Source organism: Melanotaenia boesemani, chromosome 9 (genome assembly GCF_017639745.1).
Source record: "Melanotaenia boesemani isolate fMelBoe1 chromosome 9, fMelBoe1.pri, whole genome shotgun sequence".
Taxonomy (NCBI): domain Eukaryota; kingdom Metazoa; phylum Chordata; class Actinopteri; order Atheriniformes; family Melanotaeniidae; genus Melanotaenia; species Melanotaenia boesemani.
This window is the reverse complement of record NC_055690.1, coordinates 18,913,089-18,934,304: the sequence shown is the minus strand read 5'-3', so window position 1 is coordinate 18,934,304 and position 21,216 is coordinate 18,913,089. Positions and strand designations below refer to the sequence as shown.

Genomic DNA, 21,216 nt, shown 5'->3' with positions numbered 1-21,216 from the left:
GCTAAATTAAGGGTTCTTTGTTGATTAATACTTTTTTTTTTTAAATAAAAATACTGATTTCCTCTGTTTCCTGTTTTCTTGTAATATAATTCATAATATGCTGACCAATGTTTTTTGCTGTTAAAGTCATTCATGTTTTAGATACTTGAATATATATAACAACCAAGGATAATTAGAAATGTACTTAGATTATCAAAAGTTGGCACCAGCTCACAAAGCATGCACGAAGTATAACTGATCTGTTGTTAAAGACTGTGATTGGGCAGATTTTTGACTCTTTCATTTTTGTGCAGGGCGGGCTGGTGAACAGCATCCAGCGGAGTGTCGTGGAGGCCCAGGAATATGTGGACGAAGCAAAGGAGCGCATCCCACAATGCAAAAAGTTTAAAAAGACCAGCAAACGGGTGACATAATTATTTATTCTTTTTCTGTCTCCTTTTTTTTTACTCTTTATTTCTCTACTTTCCTTCACTTCATCTCTATCTATATCCAATCTCTTCCTGCCCACACATCTGCCTTCTTCTTTCTTCTTGTCTATCGTCCCCACCTCCTCTGTGACTAACCTCTCCTAGGGGGAAATGATAGACCGCATAGAGTACAATGTGGAGCACTCAGTAGACTATGTGGAGAGGGCAGTATCTGATACTAAGAAGGCGGTTAAATACCAGAGTAAAGCCCGGAGGGTGAGTCGCTAATGCAGCAACACTGGATGTGCAAAACCATGCAATTTCAGAAACATTGCATGTTTAAAGTGAAGTGCAGTGTTTGTTGTCACTATTGTGCATGCTAACCCGTGTGTTTGTGTGTTGTGGTTTTATCTGATATAGCCTTTATCAGTTACTCCCAACTGTGTTCACATCTACTGGTACCTCTGCAGTCACAGCAGTTTAAATTTTAGATTAGCTTTGGAGTTTGTGACCCATATATGTGTGTTTATGAGAAAAATCATAACTACAGTTATACATTTTTTTAGGCAGATCTTCACCATATCTGTCACCAAAATAATGTATAATGTACAAGAAAGAGTGCACAGAACACAGAGCAAGTTAAATCAGCTAAAACACTGGTTGGTTGTGTAATCTAGTACGCATGCACAGAATTAAAATAACATGAAAAATAACAAATCACTGCATTTCCAAATAAACTGGTGCTGTAAAATCAGTTTCTTGTGGTCATAACTGAGCTATACTGCAATGTCTTTTTTGCACTGCACAGTAGAATCTAACAAGTTGGCTTTACTCTTTAAATAAGTAAATTAGATAAGAAAGCTTGGTGCCTACAAAACAGTTTTTTGTTAACTTCTGTGACTGAGTATAATTAACTAAAATATGAATACTATGAATTTGATCAATTTTACTTTGTTGGAAGTACATGAGGTTGTGGGAGAGGTTGATGTGATAAATTCCACATGTATTAGTAAAGAAACTTCACAAAATCTTGATTGTATTTTCAATACATTTGGATAATTTCAAGTTCACCACACTTCAAATAAGTAATGGACTCAAAATTATTCTTGCTGTGCGGCAATTGTAAGGTGTAAGGTTTTAGCTAAAACTAATGTCAGACCACAGATGTCCCTGTCACAACCAGGCAGCTGCCCATATAATTGTTTTAAACACAGAGATGCCAAGTAACTTGAGAGCCACATAACACAACCAAAATTAATTAAAAAAAACATTCATTTTCAACATCAGTCAACATTTAAACAGGTAAACTGTATTTTTATTTCCATGTCATGTTGTCAATACACTGATGCTATAGTAAAAGGTTTGATATGAGGTCAATATGGTGACCAAAAAATGTCAAATTTAGATGAAAACTGGATTCTTAGATTCCAGGATTCCTAAAAACTGAATATTTAGCATTTTATTATTCCTAAATAACTTGTGGTTGTTCACCATAGCAGTAACATGAAAAGATAAAAGAGAACTAAACATGAGAAAATTTGAGACATCTTAGTTAATATGACTGGAAAACAATAATGACATTTATTTTAAATGTTTTATCTCTTACTGAAATTATTTGAATAATTTTTTGTGTCATTTGAATTGTTGTTCAACCAAATTGATAAAATAAAATTAAAAATAAAAAGTACTGGGTAATTTCAACTATTGCTAAGCTGCCAAAATAAAAGTAATTTATACAATGGATTACCTATAATCTGTTGTTAAAAAGAAGTGAACAGCGATGTGGCAAACCCCCACACATCACCATTTTTCATGTGGTCATCTTTTCAGCATTTTGCCCAAAACAGTTTATATGACTTATTTAGATTAGTATCAGTAACAACTAGATTAAAGTAAAGTTGTATCCACTAAATATATTCTATTAAAACCAATGTCACATTTTACAGTGTTAAAGACGACACAGTTTGCCATGATTTTGTGAATTTTGGAGGGGAGAAGGCTAACTGCTGAGTGTAGCAGTCAAAAACAACAGGAAACTAGGCTCTACTTCACTGAGAATTATATCCATTGGGTTAATCAATACTTTTGAAAGTGATCATTTCCCTCCTTTGTTTAACAACCTTATTCATTACAGTGCAGCAAGGCTGCCACCTCTTGGTTAATATCTATCATAGCATTTAGATGCTTTCTTTCTCGCCTGCTTTCTTCCAACCATCCACCGTCTCTTCATTTGACATTTGGCTTCTCTGTGTCTCCCACTCAGAAAGTGATCCTGATTGGGGGTTGTGTTGCAGTGTGTCTCACCATCCTCATTATTTCCCTCGCAGTGGGACTCAGTTAGGACCTGGCAAATGCTCACAAAGCAGACAGGGGAGATAACCACATATCTGGGAGTTTAACTAAGCACTTGAATGTTGTGCATTGTCTATTAAATGTATTTTTATATATATGATTTTTCTTCTTTTTTTTTCTTCCTTCTTCTTTTTTTACATTTTAACACTTTGGGGAAATGCTGCTTTTCTTCTGGTGTCATCACTTGCATAGATTTATCATGTGCATGTTGTGTGTTTTTCATGTTTTCTTACAGACAGAAAATGATAAATGTTAACTGCAATCAAAAGAAACATGTCTTGAATTATACATTTAAATACATTTATTATCACTAAGTCAAAACTTTCTATTGAGTTATTAAGAATTATGTCAGTGCCAAATTGTACATCAACATGGTGCCCGCAACTTATCAAGAACTGGTTCCACATATATGCATAAAAAGACTGCTGCAGGAACCAAAAGTCTGTCATCGGCATGGCTTCACATAATTGCTGGTCCTACATTTTTTACATTATTTATCAAAAGTGAGCAAAATTAGCTGAAGTATCTCTCCTCCAAATTGAGCTCAGCTACTGATAATGTGGAGTCAGCTCTACCAGGATTGTTACTGGCACTTTTCTGTTGAAAAAGAAGAATTATTCACCTTCTTTTCTTGAATTGGATGTTAATATTCCCAAACAAGAATACATGGAAACTAAGAGTTCTGGTTTCACACCCATCAGACATTAGATTTATGATCATCTTCCTTATCTTGAGTTGTCCTATTCATGTTACAAAAAGAGAAATGGGGTTTGTGATGACCCTGCATCCATCTGATACATTAATAATATTTCCATGTCCATACACACCCATATTAAAGTGTCTTTTCACAATTAATTCCCCCTTCTTTCATTCACTATTCTACCCTTGTAGTTGCTCCTCATTTAAAAAAATTTTAGCATTAAAGTGTCATTAATTACGTGGGGGAGGGGGGGACTAGGACTAGTTTTAATTTATGTTGCTTATTTTTTGTGTTTTTGAGTGTGTGTTTTAATTATACTACCACCAGGTGGCTTCAAAATGTTTGTGGCATGTTTGAATATCCTGCAGAGAGAGCTTGACTCACTGTAACTTAAGACATCACATTGATACATCAAACAAATAAAACTAAAACAGCATTAAATATGGTCGATTCTGACCATTTTCATGTACACTGATTCATATATTACTCCAGATCAGTACAAACCTTGCCTTGGTCATTTATTTAATATCACCCTTTTAAATCTGATAATTACTCAAAACATTTTTGCTCACTTCTTTCACTTTCTTTTATTTCTTCTATAACCTGAAGGTGTTCTAGCACTGTTGTCTGTTTGTACATCTTTCATATTGTCAAAGTGATAAAAATGCTTTCTTAATTTGTAGCATGATTTGTCCACATTCATGTGTTTTAGGCTGTGGTGAATTGAGTTCTCTCTGCCTCCTTAATTCACCATTTTTACTTTGCTTGTTTTTGTTTAGTTTGACATGAACAAAATGCAGGAACTAACCATTTTTACATTTAAAAGAATATCCTGAAGAAATTCTTGTAATATTCACACTCCAGCAATTTCTCCAGATTCATGTTCATGTAGCTAAACTGCATTTTGTTCTGATTATTATATATACTGTAATGTGTGTTAAGTAATATTTCTAACATGATTTCCTCTGCTCTCTACTTGCTGCGTGGGATGTTTTTGTTTTTTGTTTAATTGTTGGGGGGGTTTTTTCTGTTCTGGTTAACACTGCAGAAGAAAATTATGATCCTCATATGCTGTGTGGTTCTGGGAATTGTCATTGCTTCCATAGTTGGGGGAACACTGGCCTAAACCTCAACCCACGGGCACGCTGAGAGACACTAACAGCCGCACAGCTAAACACACCAACAGGACACATATCTTCTAATTCCTGTTAATGAATGCAATTACTACATGTTCAGCACAAGATGCGCTACATAACGTTCGATGCATTTAACTCAGTGTATAGGGGCAGAGGTGTTCTCGCATGAGTTGCTATTTTGTAAACGTGTGGTGCTGCAAATTGTTTATCTGAGTGTTGTCAAAGATATGATGTTTCTTGAATGAAAAATTATACTAATACATTCCAACTTGCAAATATGACACTGATTTGTTTGTATTGTCTGTTTTGTGTTGTACAGGCAAAGTGAGAGGTTACACATCCACAGTGTTTTCAGTCATGTTTCTGCTTTCTTGTGTATTTATTTGATCGTTTGTAGTCTTTTTGTTCTCTCTGATGTCTTCTACATCCCATCCAAAGCCTTGCATGGTTTAGATTACTGCAAAATTGTGTTTTCTGTTCTGTTGCAAAGGGAACACAATTAAAAGAACACAATTGTACTAACGTAGATATTTTACTTCGTGACACAACCAAACTTGTTTTCAAATGGAATTTCTTATAGTTGACTGAAGCAGTGCTGCTGTATGTGTTTTCACCCAGTCTTAGCAGTTGTGCAACATCGGAGACCGTTGTTTCCGTTTGAATGCACGTGAGTAGATGCACATATGTGTGGGAAAGAGCACATTTTTTACCTGTAGCTACATGTCTGAACATACTGAATGAGTGTTGTGAAATCAGAGTGTTTGTATGCCACCTGTGTCTTTTTCTTTCAAACTTAAATGAAGCTCTCTAACACTGCCAGTATGTCCCACTAAGCTGTAAAACAGAGTCTGGTCTGATTGGTACTTAGGGTCTTAAAGTGACAGACAAATTTTGTTCTTTCTTTAAATAAATTGCTAGCTTTAAACAGTGTGTATTCTTTTGTCAAGCTACTTTGTTGTTGACTTTCATGATGATTTGATGAGTCCGTGAAGTCAAAGCAACCTTGTAAAAGACTATATCAGTTATCAGATATCAGTTTTTGGGGACACATCAGACATGCTCAGACAGCAACCATGTTGCCTATTCAACTTGTTGCCTTTGTGTTGTATTGTGATAACATGGTTTTATTGGTTAAACTAGTTTTTGTTTTGTTTGTTTTTTGTTTTTGTTTTTGTTTTTATTTTTTTGGTTTGTTTTGTTTTGTTTTTTTCAAATAAAGTTTGTCTGGAAAAATCTTTTGGACAAACATTTTAAGTTTATTTTTTTGTATTTGAGACATAACACATAAAAAAGAATGCTGCCATTTTACAACCGTGTTCTATTTGCATAGTAGTGACCACTCTGACAATACTGATGAATCACATTATTGAGGATCCAATATAACAGTGTGTAGGAAAATGTTGGTTACAAAAAACAACACGTCATTCTTTAACAACCACCACATAGCCCATAATGGTGCTTGAGGTTAAGATAAGAAATGAAACATTTTTGAATGGGGATAGAAAATTTTCACCTTCATAGATGCAAGTTTTACACATACAGTTCACAAACAATCACTCCAATGACACCAAGTGGACAGATGTTCTTTGGACATTATTATGTTGTTTCAGTGTGGATAAGAAAAATGCCCCATTGGGTCATGTTTGTTTTGAACAGGTAGATACATGGCAGGTTCTGTAGCAGAAGACAAGGAGGTGGAGCTAAATTCTGTACTAATATAAACAAAGAATTAAGAGAAATGGGCAAAAGCAAGGATTTAAATTACTTGGAGGTAAGGAAGGTAAAGTGTCTTGCCCATGGACACAACAACAGATGAGCAGGGGGAGTGAGAATCGAACTGCCAACCCTATGGTTATTGGACAACCCGCTCTAACGCCTGAGCCACTGCTGCCCCACCCACTGACTACTCCACAACAGCAGGTATTGTAGAGTACCCCTGGTCTCCAGTGGCTAGAAGAAACCAAATGTGGTTGAACAAAGGAAAGCAGGTAAGTCAGGGACAGGTTCACAGGAAACTGATGTGCATTGACAACCATGAAAAGTCATATCTGCTCCATGTGGTTTGAAACTATAAAGAGCTGTTACATAGGATCATGTGAATAGTTAAAGTCCAAATTATTAAAAAACTTCATGCTACTGTGATGAAAGCAATAAACGCACATATGTTTCACACCTCGCTGCAGCTTATGCAGACCACTGTCCACCATCAAAAACTAATGCAACAAAAAACTTTTAAAATCTAATATACCACATGTTCTTTTATGCAGTGTTGACAATTGCCTCTTGTGTTAATTTGTGAAAGCAGTGGCAGCCGGATGCACTATGGAAAGAAAACAATCCAAGAAAGGTAGAGTTGGCTTTCACATATCGCTTTGAAACCTATCATCCTGTTGCTAACAACTCAAGGTAGATTCCTCTTTGTGCAGTTTAATAGGCCGTGGCATGTTGCTAAACCTGTTCAGTAGTGGTTACATGGTAGTTGCACAACTTGAGTTCAGAGACTTTATTATGAGTGACACACTTCCTGAGGAAATAGTTATAGAACATATAGTTTGGTTTGTGTGTAAACCTGTGAAACCTGTTCATACCAGCTCTTATGTTCATGTTGTCCTGTTCCTGTTCTGCCTTCCTTACTATTAACACAGAAAAAATACAGAAATAGATTTATGTTTGAGTTTTGTTGTATCATATATCATAATCATATAATGCAATGTCATCAATTATTAGGAAAATCCTTTCAACACTAGTAAACTTAATTGTTGCACTGGATGGGTCCAGAGTCACAATTCAAAATTAAGTGTTCTTACTTTGCCCTTAACTTATTAAATTTGGACTTTTTCTTTGTGACTGTACTGTTATAACCATCTCTGTCAGCACTGGACTGTCAAGCTTACAACAAATGGAATAATAATAATAATAATAATAATAATAATAATAATAATAATAATAATAATAATAATAATCTCTGATCCTCAGTCAAATCTATGTATCTTGAGTCTGTACATTGTAACAAGTACATAATTTAGCCATACTGATCTTAAAAGCAGTAGTTTCAGTTTGAATGCATGTCATTAGGTGTATGCATGTGTGTGAAAGAGCATATTTTTTACCTGTAGCTACCTGTCTGAACATGTTAAATGAGTGTTGTAAAATCAGAGTGTTTGTATGCCACCTGTGTCTTTTTCTTTCAAACTTATATGAAGCTCTCTAACACTGCCAGTATGTCCCACTAAGCTGTAAAACAGAGTCTAGTCTGCCCTTGGTTATAACAATAATGGAAATTAAGCACAATATGGAACATTATATTGTAAGTTCACAGATGAGTTTCATATCTTCTATCCAAAGAAATAAGCTGACATTTACTCACACGACAGATAAAAATCTTAAAGAGGAACAAGAGAACGGGTTTGTTTCTGGCTACAAAAGAATTTTATTCAAAGTTTTTATTTAGACCCAGAGTGATGGGGAACAATGGATAACTGGTGATGTGATATACAAATATCTTATCCCTTTATCTAAAGCGAACTACAAGTGAGGAGCACACTGAGGAGCAGTATATATTGCTCAAGGTCATTTCAGACATGAAATGGGCATACAAAAACTTTCCAAATAAAAGACAACCACTAGACACAGAAGACACAGAAAATAAATAAAGCTTTTGAGCCCTAATTTTTTTTAATCTTCATTTTTATCCATTAATAATTTGGATTATATCATAAATCCAACAAAAATAAAATGAAAGCTGCCCACCACCTTATATTGAAGTCTCCTGATCCAAGGTTACAAATATATGTTTTACAAAGGTAGCAGTTAGTTATCATAGTATAATTTATTCTCTGTCATCAAATACCAAAAAAGTATAAGTATATGTTTTTTAACATTAATGCATTAATAATAGTTATTGCCGATTTTCAATCAAACCATTTCCATCAATTTCTTCCCTTTTTGTTTGACTAAGCTGCTGAAAAACCGAAAAGCATCGTCTTTCCTATCAACCAAACTGGCAGGAGCAGACAAATTCAGTGATATACACTCCTCATAAGAACATGTCCTGCCACCATTCATGTAAACGTGTGAAGCAGAAATAATGTTTGTTAAGTAATCAATCAGAACTCCGTGCCGTTTCAATGGCCTGGAAAGAGATAGAACCTCCTTGTGAGAGTGCATCTGTCCTTGGTTGGCATCTGTCTTTTGCTCTCAGAGGGTAAATCTTCAAAGCGTTGCATGACCTAAAAGTTGACACAGAGGACAAAAATGACTATGTATTGTTCCATTAACCTCTATTAATCTTTTGTGATGACCTTCTGCAGTCAATTGTCAATTTGTTTATAATTTTGCCACCAAAAACAAAAAGGAGATGCTTACCTTTCTGAAAAGTTCATCAATATCATCCTCATGGCAGCAGGTGTTGAATACTTCAACAATATACTGGATTAGAAAAGACCCCTCGTCTTCCTGTCTGTATGAAACAGTACCTACAGGAAAACATAAAGAAACAGGAACTTTATGACATTTTCTCACATAAGGTAACAAATTATGTCCTTTTGGGACACATAATACCAGATAACTTTCAGATAAGATCCATTTAAATACCAGACAGACTGACCAGGAGTGCTGGACAGAAGAGAAATGAAGTCCTTTTCCTTGTGTACATAATGAATAGCATCACCCACAATGTTGGCTTCAGGTGGTCGCTGTGAAACATCATCACAGACCATAGCAGCTTCAGCACTGTCACTGACAATCGCGGCTCCACCAGACGCTGCAACATATGTACATGCTCTTAATTCTCTAAGTTCAGGTCCAAACTGTAGCTATGAACACAAGATAGATGCTAATCACCTCCTCTGCAGGCCTGGATGATGATGACTTTTGGTTTGTTCAGCAGTGCTGGGCAGTACTGTGAACCCAGGTAATTGTATAAGTTGTCAACTGGGAATTCATCCGGTTCTTCAACCCTGTGATTGACACCAAGAACAGCTCCATATTTCCCATGAGACATTATCACCACAAACACACTATCTGTCTCTTTCAGTTTTGGGTGTTTAGTGAACTCTCGTACAGCTTTATCGATACCCTGTAAGGACACAAGACGTTGAGCTGGTTATTAACATATTACATAGGACAAAATTCCTCTTCAGCAGCTGGTTTCTACAGTTTCCAGATGTTTTTTAATCATTTTTGCTTTAAGATGCACTACAGAACCTTTGTAATTTTCTCAGTTATGCGCCACCTATCTACAGCTATCAACATCACACAGCTTCCTGGATGAAAATGTTATGGCTGCTTCTTAGCCTTGGCACTCAGGACACTGCTGGGCAGCAAAAGCTCCAGATATGCCAATAGATGTTACTTTGTCATCAAACAAGTCCGGAAAGCGAAGTTTTAAGGTTGAAAAGTTACATAATGTGTCTTTAAAGGAAAGTGAATGCTACACAGTGATAAATATGGCCCTGTTACAGCGTTTGAGATACGTTACTGCCATTAAATGCAAAAAGAGCTAAAATTTCTTGGAAGAATTTAAATTTAGAAAATGGCATATATAGCAGGAAGATAATATGTGGTAATGAGATTTGCTAATCATTACAGTCTGTTACCATTTACATTTTATACATCATCCTAACTGTGCTGTCAGCTGTGAAACCAATTACTCTATCTGCTGTGCAGATCACCATGTGTCATCGTCTGGCTGGGAGTAACTGAACTCATCACACCTTCCTCACTTGCTCCCTGGTTCGCTGCCCTCTAGACCAATCACTGCTGCTTCTTCCCTCAAATGTAAAAGAGCGTGTCATACCTTCAGTAAGGTGCAACTGTGTTTTGTTCAGGCAGTTTGCCCACTTTGTAGAGACTTTTTGATCATTTGTGGATTTTCAATTGTGTCTGATCAGGTCTTGTGTTGCGTCTTTCAGGTTATGTACTTTAGCTTTTCTGTCATCTTTGGTGCTGTTACTTTTTTGGGGATTTAGGCCAGACAGATCAGTCTGCTTTCACAGCAGTTTTTGTTTGTTATCTTGTTTAGTTATTGGTGCTGCTTCTTGTGTGTTTTTTGTTTGTTTTAGCTTTGTTAGTCCATTCTGTTTTATTAGGTTTGTTGATTAGAGCAGCACCACCCGCCCATCCCACCTGTGTTTAATTTCTTTGTGTCCACCAGCCACATGGAACAATAAAATCCACGTTGCTCCATTTTACATCTGGACATCTTTCTTTTATGTTACTTCCCGTTTCCCTAGCCGTACCGGTCTATTTCTCTGTCTATTTCTGTTGGCTACACAATCATGGGGAAGACTGCTGACCTGACAGTTGTCCAGGAGACGACCACTGACACATTGCACAAGGAGGGCAAGACACAAAAGGTCATTGCTAAAGAGGCTGGCTGTTCATAGAGCTCTGTGTCCAAGCACATTAATAGAGAGGCGAAGGGAAGAAAAAGATATGGTAGAAAAAAATGTACAAGCAACAGGGATAACCGCACCCTGGAGAGGATTGTGAAACGTAGCCCTTTCAAAAATGTGGGGGAGATTCACAAAGACTGGACTGCAGCTGGAGTCAGAGCTTCAGGAACCACCAGACACAGATGTATGCAAGACATGGGTTCCAGCTGTCGCTTTCCTTGTCAAGCCACTCTTGAACTAGAGACAGAGTCAAAAGCGTCTCGTCTGGACTAAAGACAAAAAGGACTTGACTGCTACTCAGTGGTCCAAAGTTATGTTCTCTGATGAAAGGAAATTTTGCATGTCCTTTGGAAATCAAGGTCCTAGAGTCTGGAGGAAGAGAAGAGAGGCACAAACTTGCCTAACCTTAACCTCATAGTAAATCTATGAGGTATTATGAAGAGGAAGATGCGATAAAACAGACCCAACAATGCAGAAGAGCCGAAGGCCACTTCCACAGCAACCTGGGCTCTCATAACACCTGAGCAGTGCCACAGACTGATGGACTCCATGCCACGCCGCATTGCTGCAGTAATTCAGGCAAAAGGAGTCCCAACTAAGTATTGAGTGCTGTACATGTTCATATGTTTCCTGTTCATACTTTTCAGTTGGCCAACACTTCTAGAAATCCCTTTTTTTGTATATATACATTATACAAGTTTAACTTTTTGAATGGAATTACTGAAATAAATCAACTTTTTCATGATATTCTAATTTTATGACGAGCATATGCCAGTTATTACAACAAAGAAGTTAAAAGTACCTTCCCGGTGAGGTCATTGTGTTTCACCACCTCATATTGCAGTGATTTGAGCAGTTTCATCATGTTCTCCTCGTCTTTTTCAGCTCCCTTTCGTGTTAACTTAGAATCAGCAAAATTCCTGTTAGTGATTAGCAAGGCCACACGACTTTTAAGGGAATGTTCAGCCACACGATAAATCTGAAAACCAAAACAATGACTGTGATTTTTTTTTTTTAAAAAAAAGACATAATGCATACTGTATTTGAATCTGGATGAAGTAGTAATCAAGATATAATTTCTGAGGTGAATGTAGCACAAACTGTGTATCTACTGATAGTACATGAGTCTGTTAAGAAGCTGTAAGATTTTGTTATATCAGATTTAGAAATGTACATCTTTATCGTTCAGTTTCTCCCTCCAGAATGAGTCAGTTGTGGTAATGAGTTTGTTTGACCAGGTTTGCTCCTTCTGAGGTGTTGACGCTGAGAACAGCAAGACACTAATGTTAGAAAAGTTATTTTTACAGATCTCTGAACTCATATTCCATAAGATATTCTGAATTATTTGTCCTTCATGGTGGGATCTCACCTGGCTGACCGCAGGTCAGGCCCAGTTCAGAATAAAGTGTAGGATCTCTGATTTCAAGGTGGGCAATCATCTTCTTGCTGGCCTTGTCCCCTTTCTTCCTCACCATGTCGATGAGATCACGTGCCATGTCTGCTTTGTTATTGTTGTCTTCAAGCACAGAATCCTTCTCCCCATCGTTTATCAGACCATCTTCCAAAAGGTCATCCAGGAGCTGTTTGAGAAGTGCTTTTGAGATCTTCTCCACAAATCTTCCCCTCACTCTTGCAAGCTCCTTATCTGAGTGAAGAATAGGATCATATGATGCTGACGAGTACACTGAAATCATAAAAAAAAGAAATTTTATTTGAAATCCTTAAGTCTCACCTGCCATTGTTCAGAAGCTCTGTCTCAGTGAAGTGCAGCCTCAGTCCTCTAGCAGATAAATCTGTGTATTTGTTTATCCAAGACATTTATTTATAAAGTTGTCAGGAAGCTCAGGTTCCCTGGAAGTGGTAATAAACAAGTAAAACTAGAAGTACCACTTCAGCTTTGTTCTTGAAGTTGTCTCTCTTAGTGATATAAATTTAATTATGTACTTCAGTTTTAAGTTTATCATCAATGTGTGCTGAGGAGGACGATCAGCATGGTGTCATTAATACACTTTTTTTTCCACAAGCAACTTGAGATCTTTTGTGTTTTGTGCTTGTAATGATCTGCATATTCTTTTGTCTGGAACATTGCTTTCCTCAGAAAAACAAAGCTGTTATTAAGATCTCATAGCGAAAATGGGAGTGTTTTGTTTGGTTTTTCTTTTTTCAAAACTTGTTATTCCAAATAACATTTGAATTTTTAACATTTTTTGGAAGGTCATGATTATTGAATTGTATCTTTAATACAGTCCAGTAAGCTAAAAATGTTCTATATTGTGATCTATATCTACTTTTGCCTCACCGTAAAAACAAGGTGCTAAAATTGTTGAGCAAACTCAACTGAACTTGTATGGCAATCAGCTGCAAAGCTTATTGAATAAACTCAACTAAGGGGTTCTAGTGTTATATGAACCTAAATTAAGAGTGTAGGTCAAAGTAGAATATTAAATTAAACAAAGCTAGGATAGATATTCAGGTCTACTCATGTCATCTCTAAAACAGTTTAACTTATTTATGTTCACAAGCTGTCTCAACTTCTTTCAGTTCTTTAGCAGACTTCCTGGGCTGCATGGTGCTGTGGTGGTTCGAACCATTGTCTAATAGCAAGAAGGTTCCTGGTTTGAGCCTCAATCTTTCTGTGCGCAGATGCATGTGTGAGCATGAATGGGTGTTTGTCTGAGAACTCAGACTACTGAGACTACTAAATTTACTGACATAATTTGGGGCAATTTGTGGACATGTGTTGCCTCAAAAATTTCAAATATCTATCCTAACTTTGCTAAATACAAGATTTTACTTTGACTTGCCCTCTAAATTTAGGTTCGCACAACAACAGAACCCCTTAGTTTATTCAAACTGGCGTTTTAGTTGCTTGCCTTGGTGTATATTTGATTTTAAATCTTGTTGTTGGCTCAGATGGCTGCCTAAACTCAATATTTTTCCACCAGGCATGACCCAAATAGTGACCAAAGAAAAGCAGGCACAGTTATTTATAAGAGATTACAAAAAGGGGATAAAAATACTGCACTTAAAAACGAATTGATTTCAGAAGATTGGAATATTGTCTATTGTGATGGCCGCACCTACAGCCACACAGCTAAAGGCGGTAGCCCCATGCACCAACACATTTCAGTTATCTTAGTTTATCATTTAACACTATTTTGTTTACATATTTGGTTTAAACTTAGTTGAAATGCTTTAATTTTTGTTAACAATTTAACACTTTTTGCTTCTGGAGATGACTATAGTGACATAATTATTATTATAAATAATAAATTAAAAATATTGATCATTATAAAAAGGAAGATAATAAATTACAAATTGACAATGTAATTATTAAAAATGTAAAGGAAATTAAGGTCTTGGGCGTGATACTAGATGATAAACTAATTTGGAAGCCCCACATCGGACACATACAAAACCAAGTAGCAAAAAACATCACAATCATAAATAAAATAAACCAGCTTTAATATTACAATTCACTCCATATTCTGTATTGCTCATTAATTCTTACATATTTCTCCTACTATATAGAGATCTGGGGAAACAATTATAAAAAATGCACTTTACTCACTGTCAGTATTGAAAATAAGGGCTGTCTGTATCATACACAAAATTGGGTATCTTGATCACAATTCTCTGCTTTTACAGTCAAAGTTCAGGACCTCGTTCATTATCATACAGCAAAGATCATGTATAAAGTTAATAAGCATTTACAACCACTCAACATCCAAAATATTTTCGGCCAAAGAGATGAGGATCGTAATTTATAAGAGAATTCAATATTCAAAATGGATTTAGTGAGAAGTACAAGAAAGAGTTTTTGTGTGTTTGTATGTGAGGTTAAAATGTAAAATGGGCTGGCAGACAAACACAGCAATGAATAAGCGCTGGCTTCTTCCCAGTTTGGACAAAGACTTACCTTTCCTTCTTTTGTATATTCCTTTTGTTTTCTTTTCTTTGTTTGTTTGTTTGTTTTTTCAGCTTTCATTCAAATTAAAACTTTCAATTAATCAAATCTGTCCACTTACGACATTTAAGCAATATTTGATGCAGATATGACACTTTTTAGTGCCATAACTGAGCCATAAGTGTCAAAAGTATCCCAGATTAGAGCCAAGTGGGACTGCTATCACACATCACTACAATGAACAAAATCTTCATTTCTTATCAAAGCAAAAATATATTCCATGGTTAGTATTCTTCTTCAAAGTATTAACCTTTTTCAATTTGGTATTTTTCATAGTATTAACCTTTTTACACCCAAGTTCAAACTTGTTTTCATTAGCTGTTTTGGGAGCAGATGTTGAGTAATACTGAGACAAACATTATTTTTGGGAGATCCTCTAATTTAATATAAGGACATTGTAATAAAAAAAATGCAGATTTAGATAGTTCAGATGAAAAAAACTAAGCTAACAAAAGGTGGAGAAATGTAAAAAAAAATTATACAATGGCATAATTAAAAGGTAGGAAAAAGTACACACGTGATCACTCGTCATCAGACGCACAACAATATTGCTCTAACTCATTAATGTCCTTCAATTTATCCATAAAGGCTCATGTATTTGTAATGGAAAATTATACACATAACACTTATATTTGTGCGATGTTTAGATGAGACATGTAATCTTGCATTTTGTATTATTAAACCATGGCTTATGTTTCACTGAGCAGAACGACCTGTACCCAGCAAATATTTGGTAATGAGCTTTTCTTTCTTATCACACCGCTGTTAACATTCTTCAGAAACTCTGTAAACTCAAGAAAAAGAAAGAAGTGTAATAAGAAAACCAGTTTGAGCAGGTTCTGAAGACAGTGTACTGAGGACTTGCACCTGCAACCTTGATGCTTTCACATCATGCGAGTCTATATTAACCAAGCCCATGTGTATCTCTGCGGACTCGCTCAGCCAAAGCTGTTTCACTGTGTGATTCTCATTGCTGATCAGCTCTTTGTTTGATTCTCACTTAGTGTGTGATCTTTGATAATAAAATTTCCACTGCAATCTTGGCGTTTTCTGGCAGGATATCTTGAGTGACTGACCGGAGGATCAGAACCCGTGATTGATCATCCTGAAGGATACTTCAGCCCCTGGGTCAGTCTTAACTGCAGGGAACGACAGAGGGACTCCGTTCAGGCACCACTGATATCCAGAACGAAGTCTGCGTGTGGAGCAGCACCCAAATCACATACGGTGAGAAGTTTTCATATCGGACTCCCATTTACCACCTTTTTCTCACTATCCTATGAAAATGGGATAGGGTTTTCACTATTCTGTGAAAGCAGGACAGGTCACTATTCTACAAAGGTAGGGTAGGTTAGTCTGGCACTGAAGTAAAAACTTAGGTGGAAACAAGAGGCTTTTTAGTAATTTTTGTGCCTAAGTGTGGGCTACTTGAAGTTAGAAAAAACCAACAGGAGACGTCCTAGTTGAAAAAATGGGAAACACAGCTGGTAAAGAGAAGGAGGGTGAATGGGATTCCCCAATTTTAAGAGACATGAAAAAGAAATATGGCCTGGACTGCATGACTTACTGGACGGAGAAATATGGTTTTCCAGAGAACAGGTGTTTGAGTAGAAAAGAAGTAGATAAGCTGGATGAGGCAGCACAGAAGGACTAGGATGAAAAAAAGGAAAAAAAAGAAAATCAAAGCAGCAGATGTAGAGAAGTGGGAACTGCATAAAAGATGTATTAAAATGTGGAAAAACGAGAGTGAATGTAGAGACAGAAAAGCAAACACAAAAGAAATAGGTGGAGGATTAGATGATGGTGACTCCACCCATGGCCAGAATCCTGCCACTTTCTAGCTCTGACTTTGTTATTCCATTAATAAACACATTTCTGGTTTAAAAAAAAGAAAGAAAGAAAAAAAAAAGATCCTTCAGGGAAAAAAAACTGAATAAAATATTTGTTTTTTTGCTGTATGTTGGCCATATGGTCTTTCTTGTACATCTTTTCTGATTCTGATTATTGTTGATGCAGCTTGTGATTACTCTAACTTTTGTTGTCATGACTGAAGGTGGGACATTTGTAATTTTTTAAGGGCCTTTTTTTCATCAATTTATAGGAGAAAAAATAAAAAGGTGTTTTTTTTATTTATAGTTGGAAAAATAAAAGGTAAAAAAATAACTTTAAAGTTGTTTGGGTCCGGTTTGTTTTGTTGACAACCCCATTACCCCTGGTTTTCAAAAGGGGTCGTAACAAGGGACGATCTATTTTAAGATGAGTCTGAAACATGAAAGTGGAAAACTTAAAAGGTTTGAAACGTTCTAACCACACCGTAGAAGGCAGAGACAAAACTACATTTTATGATGATCTTTTTATTTTTAGAACATGGACAAACAGCATATGGTCATCAACTGTCAGTATCTTATGTTGAAAAAAAATAACTTGTCAGAAACCAGTTGATTTGTGGCTTTAGTGGCAAAAAGAAAACTGTTTAAAAAGCCAGAAAGAAAACATTAAGGTGGAGTTGTGCCTGAGAGTCCTGGATAGAGGTAGAAAAGCTTCGTTGCTGTGCATCTGTCTATAGAAGGCATCTGTCTTTTGTTGAAAACATCGAAGGATTCGAACTTACACATGACCTGTGCACACAAAAAATGATAAGGCATCATCTTTGCTAATCTATATATATATTATTCCTAAAACTGATATTACTTTCCATCTTTACACATTGTATTTAACATCCATAAGATGGTCTATACTTGCGAAACTCACTTTTCTGAAGAGTTCGGAAATGTGATCCTCACGTGCAGCAGTTTTGAAAACTTCATCAATGTACTGAATGAGGAGTGACCCTTGAACTTTATGTCTGTATGAAAAAGTATCTGTAGGAAAATAATGTAGACAAAGAAAATTAATAGAAATTACTATCAAAATATCAATGATAATCTTAAATATGTTACAGGCTGCACAATATGATTTGTTGATATTGTATATGAACCAACCAGGTGTGCAGGAGAGAAGAGAGATGAAGTCTTTTTCTTTGTGTACACATTTCACAGCATCTTCTGCAAAGTCCTCACTGACAACAGGAGCTGGCACATCATTAGCTTCATCTCCTGAAAAGTCCTCGCTGACAACAGGAGCTGGCACATCATTAGCTTGGTTTGCACTATCACTGACAAACACAGATCCTTCCTCTCCTGAAACATACAAATATGTGAAATATTTGATCAGATGAACTAATCTACATAAATGAAGCTGTGATTTGTTGTGTCTGTAAGAGCAGAAAAGAATTACCTCCTCTGCAGGCCTGGATGATAACAATCTTTGGTTTGTTCAGCAGCGCTGGACATCTCTCTGAGCCCAGGTGTTTGAAAATGTTGTCTATGGGAAAGTCATCGTCACCGGCATTTTTCGTGTTGACTCCGAGAACCGCTCCCAACTTCCCATGAGACATGATAACCACAAATACACTATCAGTCTCTTTTAGTTCGGGAAGTTGAGAAAACTTGACAATCTTCTCCTCAATTTCCTGTCAGAACATATAAAAACAAAGTATCAGTTACTTTACTTCAATCAGACACCCAGACAACACGATTTAATAGATAAAAAGGTACCTTTCCTGTGAGGTTTCTATGTTTCTCCACCTTATATCCCAGACTTGAGAGCACTTTATTCATGTTCTCCTCATCTTTTTCAGCTCCCGCTCTGTTCAGGCTCTTATCAGAAAACTCTATGTTGGTGATCAACAGGGCCACTCGATTCTCATAAGAAGTTTTACGAACGGGGTAACACTGAAAAGGAAGATTAAAAAGAAGCAAATTTAACAAGAGTTTCCTTTTTGTTTCATCCTATTTAATGTAGAAAACTGATTACTACATATTTACGAAAACACTGACCTAAACTGAATTGCACAAGGGAATGTTTTTACTTGAAAAATACATTTTCCCATAGGGTCCAATAATAGCTGCAGGTAAGTCTAGCAAACATCTATTTCATATGATTTGTATGAATTACTGACATCTTTATCATTCTTCATCTTCTCCCAGAACTCCTGTACAGTGAGGATGGCTGGGGTTGAAGGGTCAATCTGCGGCTGTGCTGCTGGAAACGACAACCAACAACATTATTGAAAAAGTATTTAAATTGTATAAAGGTGTGATAACAGTGTTAAATTGCATCTTTTTCTGTCACTCACCTGGCTGAGCAGGCTGACCAGAAGACAGACCCAGCACAGAGTACAGTGAAGAATCATTTTCTTCAATATGAAAAATCATCCTCATGCTGGCTTTAGGTCCTTTCTTCCGCACATTATCAATGAGATTGCGTGCCTTGTCAGCTGTGGAGCTATTTTCTTCCAGAATGGAATCTTTCTCCTCATCATTCAAGACACGGTCTTCCAAGAGGCCATCCAAAAGCTGATTGATTACTGGTTTGGTGACCCTTTGTATAAAATCTGTCCTCACTCTTTGTAGCTCCTTATCTAGAGAATACATAGCAAAAAAAAAAAAAAAAAAACATTAGACATAAACATGTGCTTCATGTGATTGCTTCAGTTAAGTTGCTTACAATGAATGATTAAGTATTCCACTGTTGTGGAATTAAAATACAGTATTATTCTGCATACTCTTTGTCATGTTTACTTGTTGGCAAAGGCAGACGTAAAAAAAAAAAAAAGAGAGAGAAAAGAAAAGTGTATTACTTATGCCTTGTGCAAAATAAGAAAAATATTTTAAATGGTTATTTAATTTAGGAGGAATGTACAAATGTTCAACTTACAATAGAGAATTTGATTTCCCTACTTGTAGTTATACAATTAAACGTCACATATAGGGTTTTCGATATTGTGGAGAGTGAAAATAATTCTGGGGTCATAACATGTTTGTGATTTTTTAAGCTGAATACTCATGTTGAGGTTTCAGTTTGCTTGACTGTGTTGCTTTACACATCAGCGTTTCTCTTTTCTGTCTTACTGTCACTGATTTTTAAAATGTTGCTCTGTTGTTTTTTTATGTTTTGGCTGAACCTCAGGAAGAGTATAGCTGATCTTCTAAACCTGCTAATGAGGATCCAAACAATAAAATTTCACTCAATTCTATAAAAGCATTGTTCAAAGTAACAGAAAAAGCTTGTGTAATGTATATTTTGTCTATCCCTGAAACTAGTTTCCAAAATTACCACAAAGCTGAATATCAACAAGACAGAACATTATACAAATAATAGATTTATTGCAAGTTTTAAATTATTAAGTCTACTTGTATATTGTTTATTTAAAATTACGTTTAAAAACATACATTTTAGCAGGCTAATGCATCACAATGAATAATACTATGTGTTTGAAACTTTCTTAACTTGGTAGGCTGAAGAGCTTTTGGAATTCTGGACTTGAATACATTTATTTAACATCACTTTAATTTCGTGGCGTTAATACAAGAGGTTGAAATCCCTTTTTGTGGACTATGTAATAGACTATAATACTGTCGGTAAACATCCACTGACGGCTTCCCTGTTGAGTGTTGAAGGGTGGAAGTTTGACGAGATCTTCCTTCTCGTACAGAGAAGTTTAATTTTACTTCTCATTAAAGCAGACCAAAACTATGAAATTATAAGCAAATGACTATTTTCTCATGATAGAGATCAAACATTTTTACAACAAACGTTTTGAGACTTGCAGTGTACTTCTGAAAGCGAAGATCTTTATCTCGACTTTGAAGTCGAGCAGTAACCGCCTATGACCTGGAAGTTAAATGTATGGCTGGTACCAAAGAAAGCTCATTTGCGAACAGTTTTGTCCAGAAAAAAAAATGCATAATATATTTTCTTTACATTTTCGATGCCTTGCAGGAGAATTCATTGGAAGTAATTAAAGCAGAGAGGAAGGAATTCAACCTTAACTAAGTGAAAGTATAATACGTGGCATGCGTAAAAACTGTAACCATACACTTTGCTTTTACGCTGTCAAGGCGCTTACTGAAAAAATATATGTGGAAAACTAATCTTGTCCTCAGTGTTTCAACACAGAACAGTTATTATCACCAGCTTACAGTCTTGTATGTATGGGTTTTTTTTTTCTGGCTCATCATCTGAATATTGTCAACATAAACACCCTTCGTGCGAAGTGCTCAATAAGTAATCTTACCTGCCATTGCTCAACTCTTTAGACACCGTTCAAAGACTCGCTGCTATGAAGTTCACACGGATTTGCGTAACGCTTCTTCGCGGTTTCTTGGATGGACAAGGTGTGCGTAATACGCGCAGACTGGTTTCCATATTATGGCAA

The 21,216-nt window shown here is 36.2% G+C and overlaps 2 protein-coding genes across 9 annotated transcripts in view; one reads left to right on the top strand and one right to left on the bottom strand.

Moving 5' to 3' along the window:
• The window catches only part of LOC121646731 (syntaxin-1A-like), a 68,947-nt gene extending 64,071 nt beyond the window's left edge, over positions 1-4,876 (top strand). For 3 of the 8 annotated variants that reach the window (XR_006011682.1, XM_041995911.1, XM_041995912.1), the window contains one exon: positions 294-404. Coding sequence is in view for 5 of the 8 variants with exons in the window: in XM_041995905.1 (XP_041851839.1) it covers positions 294-404; positions 573-683; positions 4,508-4,585 (300 nt within the window). In the remaining 3 variants the exon portion in view is untranslated. Of the gene's footprint in view, positions 1-293; positions 405-572; positions 684-2,670 lie in introns of those variants that run through there. The other 5 variants (XM_041995905.1, XM_041995907.1, XM_041995909.1 and 2 more) reach the window with 5 other exon arrangements.
• A 3,129-nt stretch (positions 4,877-8,005) lies between these two features.
• Positions 8,006-21,204, bottom strand: LOC121645521. The gene is made up of 15 exons (XM_041994012.1): positions 21,076-21,204; positions 19,135-19,419; positions 18,958-19,040; positions 18,554-18,730; positions 18,234-18,468; positions 17,939-18,136; positions 17,709-17,818; positions 17,455-17,575; positions 12,360-12,635; positions 12,165-12,253; positions 11,793-11,969; positions 9,438-9,672; positions 9,202-9,357; positions 8,961-9,070; positions 8,006-8,824 (listed from the first exon to the last, which is right to left on the bottom strand). Exons 1-15 carry the CDS (start codon positions 21,080-21,082, stop codon positions 8,720-8,722), a joined length of 2,364 nt encoding a protein of 787 aa, XP_041849946.1. The 5' UTR covers positions 21,083-21,204; the 3' UTR covers positions 8,006-8,719.
• Between the last annotated feature and the right edge of the window lie 12 nt (positions 21,205-21,216).

What these genes read in the sequence shown, in the direction of transcription:
- LOC121645521 (XM_041994012.1), bottom strand. An exon ending in CCTGACCTGCGGTCAGCCAG is followed by an intron (nt 12,254 to 12,359) that starts GTGAGATCCCAC and finishes TGCTGTTCTCAG; the next exon opens with CGTCAACACCTCAGAAGGAG. An exon ending in CATCCAGGCCTGCAGAGGAG is followed by an intron (nt 9,358 to 9,437) that starts GTGATTAGCATC and finishes CATATGTTGCAG; the next exon opens with CGTCTGGTGGAGCCGCGATT.